The sequence below is a fragment of the Rhipicephalus sanguineus genome, chromosome 1 (assembly GCF_013339695.2).
Source record: "Rhipicephalus sanguineus isolate Rsan-2018 chromosome 1, BIME_Rsan_1.4, whole genome shotgun sequence".
Taxonomy (NCBI): Eukaryota; Metazoa; Arthropoda; class Arachnida; order Ixodida; family Ixodidae; genus Rhipicephalus; species Rhipicephalus sanguineus.
Window position 1 is genome coordinate 196,423,582 of NC_051176.1, and position 9,843 is coordinate 196,433,424.

Here is a 9,843-nt window from a genome sequence, read left to right on the forward strand (position 1 = left end):
CTGTTCCGCTTCAGTGCCACCAGGACGGCAAAGCGAAACAGGAAATCAAAATATCGAGAGTGGGAGGTGATTCCTTCCGCGACATGCTTCAAGGCACGCGCAGTGCAAGAGGCGCCTCGAAATGAGGTAAACGCTTACTCAATGATATCCGCGCACGCCTCGAGCCGACGAATTTTGGCGGAATTCGTCACAAATGTCGCGTACATAAACACGCGTACATTGGCGACTTGAACGGCGCACCACAACAGCGAAAAGTAAGGCCTAGGCTGCAGCCGGCTGTTGATGGGAAAAAAGTCAAATTGCGGAGCGAGCGCTGGCACGTTCAAGCGCTGGCAAGCGTTCGTTTCCGCCCGCGATTCTGAGGGACGCGGAAGTTGGCGCCGCGAACGGTGCTCGTCCGGATCAGTTGCAGACACGCCGGACGCCACGCTTTACGACCCGATCACTTCGAATTTCTATGCCAATGAATATGGGATACCATGCGCATAGGAAAACAACTTATCATTCCATAGCGATTAAAGAAAATGCGTTTATAACACCTTTTCTCTTCTTGCAAGCACTGATGATATTTGGGACATAGGAGATACATCACAGTAATTTCTCCATACACTGTGTTAAGTGTAACTAGATGAAGAACTAGCCTTGCAGTTACTCAAATGAGCCATGTGAGCAGTGGTGTATCTACCCTCTTTTTTTTTTATATGCTTACTGATAATAATTGTTCGGGTTTAACATCCCAAAACCATGATATGATTATGAAGGACGCTGTACTGGAGGGCTCCAGAAATTTTGACCACCTGGGGTCCTTTAATGTGCAGCTAAATCTAATTACACAGGTCTGAAGCATATTTATATGCTTACTGAAGGGCCTATACATTAGACATTGAAAATAATTAGCCAATATACTTCTATGCATGCTCAAAACAGACCAATACAAGTGTGCTCACACTGACAGGGAAGAAGTGTGCGATTGAGAAAACACTGCAAAGGTAAATTTGGTACATCTCTGCCAATGCCACATATTTCACAATGATTCGTGCTTTTACCATGACAATATGGTTAGTCTGCTCTCTCTTTCTCAACAATGTTCTTAAGCCTTTGAAAGCTCTTGTACATACCAGATATTGAGCATGTCCAAATTTGCCCACTGCTCTAGCTTTATGCTACAAGTGAAAATTTCATGCATGTACTTACACACGTAAATACATCCATGGAATTGACCTATACGGACACTTTACTCAACGATTTTGATAAAGTACACATTTAAACAAGATCAGCATTATTGTCAGTGCCATGGAGCAGTGACACTTGGGTCCCAGTAAGCACCACAAGTCCTGTCAACAGAACATTTTACTTTGAAAGCTGTGGTGCTTTCTTGGAATCAACGACCAACACTCTCTGGCACTGTGAATGCCATTCAGCCTTATCTCATTCAAAACCTCAGCAGCACACTCTGCTGTCTCCAGAATTTCAGACAGCCTTAGGCTGATAAGTGGCATGCTTGAGTGAGTTGCAAAGATTCCCAGATATCTGATAAGTGTGAAAGGTACTGTTAGGGAAAAAAGTATTAAGATTTTACATTTGTACGTTTAAGCACTCAGACACTCGCAACATTTGTACTATCAGCAAACATTTGGTGAGGGCACATCACTTTGCAAAATATATGCCAGTAAAAGCAGGAGCCACAGCAGACCTGAGAGGCATCTGGGCTGGCCTCAAGGCGACTTCGTTGACTGGGTGCCCACAGGCTCTGTTTGTGCACTTCTGTTACATAATGACGTGATGCTGTGATGGACTCGTAGAGCACGGAGAAGGCAGCCACTCCTAGACACATGCCGAGCATGCCTGCACAAGGGACGACCATTGGGAAAAAAGCAACCGAAGCTCTGACCATGAGAGGTAACAAAATGTCATCATGCATTCCTCAAGCTGTTTGTAAACTAGCGAGATTAAAGTGCAGAACACAAAAACAACCAGTCTTACACAAGACCACAGAAATGAGATACTGTGGAGTTCCCAATCATAGTGTCACTACAAAGCTGACAAAGCCAAAGAGCATGAATTTAGCAATTAAAAAATGAACATAAATTCTGACATTTCATTTGCAAAAACGTGACGTATTTATGAAGCATGTGTAGTAGGGCCTCTGGATTAATTTTCACCCCCCCACATTTCTTTAATGTGCAGCTAAATCTAAGTACACTAGCATTTTTGCATTTAACCTCCGTCAAAATTAGGTTACTGAAGCTGGATTATTTAGTGATCCCCTTGGTAGCACTGGAGTGCACCAGCGACAGCAAGGTTATCACTATGAAATTATTCATTGCACAATGTGAAACAAATACCGCTTTGGTACCATTGAAAGGATTTCAATGGCGGAATCCAAGTCATGCCTATCACGCAGCACATAAAACATGTTACGAGCAAGCAAAATTATGAGCAAACAGAAAATGTAACAACTGCTTGAAAGCAATATATGGCTGCATCACCAAACATTATAAAGAGCAGTATGACATCACCTCCAAGAGAGGACGCTGAGAGGCCTCGAAATAGCAGGTTTTCCACATGTGAACTGAATTCAAAGTATGACTGGTGGCCCATGACTTCCATCTGCAGAGACAGTTGAAAAGTAAGTATAATAATTACCCTAATAACAATCATAGCAAATTACAAACTAACTTACAAACAAATTATAAACAAATTAACTTTGGGAAAGGCACAGTACTCAGCAACATGACAAGTTATTTGAAGCCCAGTGCAACAGCATTGTTGGCTTAGTTAACAATGCTTCTGAAGTTGAACCACTGAATGTTTTGTGCTTCTCGAGTACTACTAATTAAACCTTTGATGGTATCAATACTGCAGCAGAGAAACGTACAGAAACTGTAACATGAAAGTAGGGCTGTATGTTTTCACTAAGTAATGCACCTTTCCACATTTTCTCATCTCTATGACTAATACTTCTCAGGCTTGATAAATTAACACAGAGAAAACATGTGATTAAAGAGTATTTGAAGCCATTCAAAAATGGTGTGCAGGCAACAAGACTAGAATAGATCAGCTAAACAGCTACAGCAAATCATGAACAGCATCAGTCACAGAAGTTCGTGGAGCCACAGAACGAATGAAAAAGCAAAAAATTTTTATGGATATTCACCATGGCAGGTGCATCTCTCAATGTCAGCCTACATGCATGTCCTCGAAGGAAATTCCCTTTTTCGGAGGTTACTGTTTTTCATGTACGCTTTGAATTCGCCGTAATTTGCAATCTTCGTATCTTCGTTTACGCGTAAGGAAACTACGCCTTCAAATAAGCGGACCTGAGGCAACACACACTTATGCATTGACAAGCTTCGGAATTAGCGATCTGTCACCGTATGGCGCTTCTAAACGCTCGCCGCAACACGCTAATCAGGCTGCCAGCAGGCCCTTCGGCGTCTCCGACCTGCATGAAATCCGGTCAAGGACCAGGGAAGCCGGTCGACGAACCCGGACCACGAAAACGCTTCCGCGATGGGACCACTTTCTCCTGCACTGCCGGCTTCCGGGTCCAGGAAAGTTTGCGCCTGATGGCCAATGCTGTTTTCCCCTTCTAAAAGGACAGCGTCCCCTAACTTTCGCCTCGCTTGTCAATCGGCTATACAACTAAGCTTCATGTATGTACAATCAAGGCGAGGCAAATCCAAACGCTCTGCCGGATAACTAATGGTACATTCGACAGGTCGTTTGAGAGCGCTCTGACTGAGTTTGAAACTGTTGAATTCAACAGCTTCAAACCTTTTCAACGAGAACAAGCAGGTATACAAGTCATCTTTCTCCTTCCTGATTATGTTTTGACCCGATAATGTTAGTAGCAATGGTTAGTTGCTATTTTACACACTTTTTTCAGCGCCTTCGGAGCGCTCGAAAACGACCTGTCAAATGTACCATAAGAGCAGCGCAATGTAGCGCAACATAGGAAACCGTCGTTTCAACAGCGGAACAGCCGTTTTCACAGACGATGCCGTATTATGCCCGAGAATACCAAGGTCGACCAGGCGATAGGAAAAATAAAAACGGGAGAAGTGTGAATGTCTTGCATTTTACCGCTAACGCAATATTTCGGCTTAGGACAGGCAAAATAATTTTCAGCAACTACAAAGTTTAGCAAGCTTCACTTTTTTTTTTTTTTCGAGTGCATGGCCCCGTCATTTGTTAAAATCAGCAACACAACCTATGAATAACATAACGCAGTCGTCAATTTATATGGTTTAATACAGCAAAATGCCGCGCAAAACACCAGACAGTGTCGTTCTTCAGGCATCGTCTCATTTGACATGCCTCGTATTAACTTCATAAAAAACAATTTCATAAAGGTGCGAGATGAAAATACGCGCTCGAGGCCGTTGGTCTGAGGGGAAATCCAGCAGCACAATGCGCCATAAAAGCCGGGCAGCTGACAAACAAACGGAGCGACGTCCAGCAAGGACGTCGCGTGTTTTTCAAGGAGCGCGCTTGTCAACGGCCGCGGCGCAACGCACTGCCCAAACAACCGCATTGCAACCTTGGAGACCGAGGGGTTCACGCCCGCTGGCCTCGAAGAAAGAAGTGGTAGAGCAGAAATCGCGTGCATAACCCGTGAGCCTTTAGATGTCACAGTGAGGCAGAAACTATTACCTGATCACACGTGTGTGACTACAGAAGAGTGCGGCACATGCCAAGACAGTGAGGCAAGTACGATGAGCAACGACATCGGAAACACTGTCAAAGCTGGCAACACCGAATACAACAGCCAGAAAAACGGGCCTCACCTTCAGCTGACAGTGGTCGACGCTCGCCGCCAGTGAGCTCAACTGCTGCTGCGGTGTGCGCGACGGAGCTAAACTTGGCATACGCTAGCAGAAAAGCAAAAGTGAGGAGAAAGCCGGTTGCAATCCAGTTTTCACTTTCTCGTCGCTGCCTCTAGCGCGGTGCAGCCGCGCGTAGGCCATCCGGATCGGGGCGTCCTTCGCTGCGCCGGCGCCGTTACCAGGGTTGCCACGGTTGCCAGCACGAGACTAAAAAGCCACCTAAACATCGCCCAATGTTAGCGGTGTAAGCATGTTTCATGTTGGCTACCTTGTGCTGCCGAGCAAAACTAGCGCCGTGGTGTACCCAGAAATTCCCTAGTCAAGTTGGCGAGAGCAGACGAGGGCAACGAGAGGCCGAGTTGAAACTGTTAGAGGCACTTGATGGCGTGTCTTCTTTAAAGATTTTGTGTATCTGTGTCATGCTTTGTTGTGTTACCTCGCGAGTGTTCGCTTAGAAGTGACTGAGATTGCTGAGACATTGACTCTGCTGTCAATTTGGATGAAGCGCGAAAGACAGGGACAGAAAAGGCACACATACAACCACACATACTGCGCTACGTGTGGGTGTATGTGTGCCTTTTCTGTCCCTGTCTTTCGCGCTGCTCCCTTAAGTTAGGTTGACCCATCTAGCCAACAAGTTCACGCTTCAAGGTATCAGTGGTGTTCCGATGTAAGCGCCTGGTATAACTCAGTGCGCTCCAGAATGAGGGATTTGCCTTGTTAAGCTTCACCGCTGCACAGTGGCGTTATGCGAAGAAAACTAAACGTCACGCTGTGAAGCTCTAGCCCTTCGTGGCCGAGAAGGATTCGCTGCCGCAAAGTGGTTGATAAAACATTTACGGCTTCGAAGCAACTTAAAGGAATCAGTCATCTCATGAGACTGCCCGAGACGTGTGAATATTAAAGCTTACAGGCGTATTTTCCATTTGTAATAATGGATATATCGAATTATTTCGCGATCCCCTTCGAATCCGATGTGCCCGACGGTCGTCATGTGAGGTGAAACTTGAGAGGCACTCGAGAGCGTACGTTGCGTTAAAATGTCTGTGTATGCCCTGCTTTATGTTACCTCGCGAGTATTCGCTTGAATTTATACAGATTCTTAAGACAACCAGCAGCGCTAAGAAATCCACCATCAGCCCATTTATTATTTGACCTGAAATGTAGCAGCTGGCGTTTGAAGTAGACATCCGTAGCGGCGCCTCGTCGCAATTGTGCAGCAAGTTGACACTATGCGATTACGCTGAATTCAGGCCACGTGATTCATTGGTATCTTGTAATAATTTCTGTTGGCATAATTAAGTTTCTCCATGACACTATTCCAAGCTATTCCAAGAAGTGGCTTGGTCTGTTCTCTAATGTAGAGGGTTGCTGTTAATTCGTTTGCCTGGCGGGTAGAAGAATTGAAGAAACCTTTGCTATGCACTTGCGCATTTATTAGACGTTTGGGTGCTCGTACGGTGACTGGAGACTGCGTCGGCGCCTTTTTTTTTGTAATTAAAGAAGACAAAGCATCAGGTAACGTATGTGGCAGTTACGATTTCCCTGCTGGTGGGCTTCGCTGCACCACGAATCATCGATGCACAGTACATGCTTTCTGGCATAACACAGCTGCAATGCCATAAAGCTGACTATAGTGAATCTGTCATCTTGTAGCACGTATATATAATGTAAATATATAGTGCATTGAATCCAAGGGGCAGTGCAAGCATGGCGTAAACAAGGGCACGAGTCAAAATATGGGCGGCGTGCGCAGCACAGATTTCTTTGCGCTCCACAATGAAGGAATTGCTTTGTAAGTTTTACCGCTACACAGGGGTGTAATGCGACGAAAACTAAATGCCACGCTGTGAAGCTTGCTACCTGTGGCTGCAATTAGTTGCCGGAAAGAGTATCCGAGACGCATGAATATTTATTGATATATATATATATATATATATATATATATATATATATATATATATATATATATATATATATATAGGAGAAGATACATAAACGACATAGGCTGGCTATGTCGTTTATGTGTCTTCTCTTGTCTTCGTTTCATTGAGCTGCACATACTCAGCATATATCAAGACATTTACCAACTATATTTAAGCTTCAGGCAGGCATTTTATGCATTTTTAATTACAAGTATATCGAACTAGTTAGCGATGTCCTTTGATTCGTAACACATTGGTCGGTTCAGCGAAGCATTATGTGGTGAGGAGCATTGATTTTCCTGGCGTAAACAAATACTTTTTTTATTATACGATATTTAGGAGATGTTGGTGCTTCTGTATAGCACCGGCTACTCCTTTTCACTGATGATAGGATATGTGAAAAGCACAGCAATGAAAAAAAATATTTCATAAAGAACAGCTAGGCAAAAAAAGTTATTCACAATGATGTTTCATATATCAGCTTGATACCGCACGCATGCGATGGGAGCCATGCATGCATATGCGACATACATATAGCGGTTGAGGATGGCCTAGATCCATATCACCACGATGTGTTCGGTAGACACCGGGAACTCCACTGATCTGATGAGAAAATAAGCAATCTGCATCGCTCCGCCTAGTACACACATACTGTGCTCCAAGTAGGGAGGCCGGCTTCGGCGTGACGCTCGTTCGCGTGGTTGCTCGATCGCCGCAAGCATTTGTTTAAAACAAGCAATAATATTGATTATTCGGTGACTATATCACGGAATATATTGGAGCTAAACGTTTTTCTAAGGCACCTTTTGGGAAAAGCTGGCTTTTCTGGAACCACAAAACAAGTTCCGATCATGTCTCAAACTTCGTCGTCCAAAAAGAACCAGCTTCGTAAACTAATGCGCTTGATACGCCAGCAAGGTTAACACAAAAATGAAACCTAATGCACTGTCTCATTGAGCTGAAACAAAACTGATTCCCCCATTCCCCCGCCTTGAGAACTGCGTGCCCCTTAGTCAAAAAGTGGCCCTTCTCAAAGAAAGCAGCAAGTATGCACCTTATCCGTGCGTCCATTAAATCAAGCCACCTGCATTTCCATGGTTAAATCGCATGATCAACGTCTCGCACGCACGTAGAGCCACGGGACTAGGCTAGGTACATCTCGCTTGGAATTTCCTAGGGACAGCACCAAAAAGTGGTCTGGCAACACGGGCATGTTTTGGTGGCTTTTTAGTCGCTCCCCGGTTGCCATGCTACAGACGACGCTAACGATGCGCTAGCGCTTGTAGCGCCGCCTCTCTGCATTAGGAATAACTACAGAATTTTTCTCGCTCTCGCGCCGCGGCTTATTGAAACGCTCTCGTTGGGTAAAATGAAAGCGCACGTCGCAAACAGATCAAGGAGCGTTTAATAAGCGAAGCAAGTCAACTGAATGCCTTGATGAAACCCGGAAATACAGCTACGATTGCGTTACTTCATATACCTATCACAGCTAGACGAATGTTTCCAAATTCCCATTTCCTTCAATGCAGGCCAGTCGTATGGGATAACGCCTGCGCGCTTTTGGTATCGCCGCATATGCCTGCCAACCAGGGAACTTTCTTATTTGGAAATATACCGGGCAATTGACTGTTGTAAAAGGAAGGGGGGGGGGGGGGGGGTGACCGAGGAAATATAACGCAATACATACATTGTTGGCTACATTTACACTCTCGTACATTTACCTTTATACGGACCAGGGGCGTAGCCGGGGGGAAGGGGTTGGGGGGGTTCAAACCCCCCCCCCCCGAAATTTTTCAGTTTTGCTTGCGTATATATACATGCGCACATACAAACGCACGCACGAACATACATGAAGTATGGTTGGACCCCCCCCCCCCCCCCCCCCGAAAAAAATTTCTGGCTACGCCCCTGCGTCGGACTCAAGCAGCAGCAAATTCGGAACAGCGTAGAGCGACAGAGCTTTTTTTTTTCTATCACGGTGAATTTTCCTCGCCACTTTTGCAGCTTCTGGTGTTTGGCCAATGCTTCATCAGGAAGTTAACTGAATAAACTTGCTGGGTGCAATATCCTTCTATACGTTGTTGACTAATAGTATCACAGTATCATTCAGAACTGCACCACAGCACTTTTTACAGGTTTTCTCTTATATTATTTTTCTTTTTTGAGAAAAAAAAAAGGGGGGGGTGGCATAGGCGTGTGTACTCGTCCCGTCCCATCGCTTTTCCCATTCTGCTGGTTCTTTCTGCAGGGGCACATAATTAACGCATTTTTTTTTTAGTCCGATAGTTTGACTTTCACAGCTTTGTCGCATCGGCTCCCCATTTCTCATTAAGCAGCTTTAATCACTGGCGTGTACCCATTTTTCTAGAGGCTCTTCAGCGCTAATGAAAACGACGTTCAACTACATGCACATCGTCCCCAAATATTTGCTAAAGCAAGCACGCCTTTCCTTGCGTCCTTACAGTGGCAAATTAGCCCAAAATCCATTAAAGTCGCGTCGCGCTAGCATCATCTAAAAATAGCTCGGGCGAAGCAAGGCACGAAAACACGTGCCATGAATACGGCATAAAAAGTTCACCACTAACAAATTGGTGTTCTGGGATATGGGCGAAGTTCTTTCGCCTGATTTTGTGAATCACACAACACGCCATTTCTCGTCATCTTTCCCTGAAGGAGCGAAAAAAAAAAAAGAAGAAGAGGAAAATTTGCTTTCGCCTGTACACTGTAGCCTCACACGCAGGAACCAAGCACAAAGGCAAAGATGTCTAAACGCTGTGAGAATGTTCAAGTGCTTGATAACGAGCATGACCTTCGGGAGGGCAGGGGGGGGGGGGGGCGCCCTCCTGCCCACACCTATGCCTTTGGCGGCTGCAATCCACGTGACCTGTGCGAGTCAAATAGGAAGGCAGGTTGCGCGTGGAAAACAATAGTACACTCTGAAACGTTTATTTTCTTTTTTTTTTCCAGAGTGAAAGAAACGAACTGAGGACGATTGGGCAAGAAACAATCGAGCCAACTTAGTATATTAAAGTGTGAAGGTTAATCTGGCGTAATTTGTGCGTTATAGTCGCGTATGGCATATTTTATTA

At 45.0% G+C, this 9,843-nt stretch overlaps 1 protein-coding gene across 1 annotated transcript in view; it reads right to left on the bottom strand.

Moving 5' to 3' along the window:
• Positions 1–5,022, bottom strand: part of LOC119405036 (high affinity copper uptake protein 1) — a 42,550-nt gene extending 37,528 nt beyond the window's left edge. Inside the window, exons 1-3 of the mRNA XM_037671800.2 lie at positions 4,791–5,022; positions 2,520–2,610; positions 1,694–1,845 (exon numbers count right to left, since the gene is read on the bottom strand). Coding sequence (XP_037527728.1) covers positions 1,694–1,845; positions 2,520–2,610; positions 4,791–4,871 — 324 coding nt within the window. The 5' untranslated portion in view covers positions 4,872–5,022. The remainder of the gene's footprint in view (positions 1–1,693; positions 1,846–2,519; positions 2,611–4,790) is intronic.
• Positions 5,023–9,843: the final 4,821 nt, after the last annotated feature.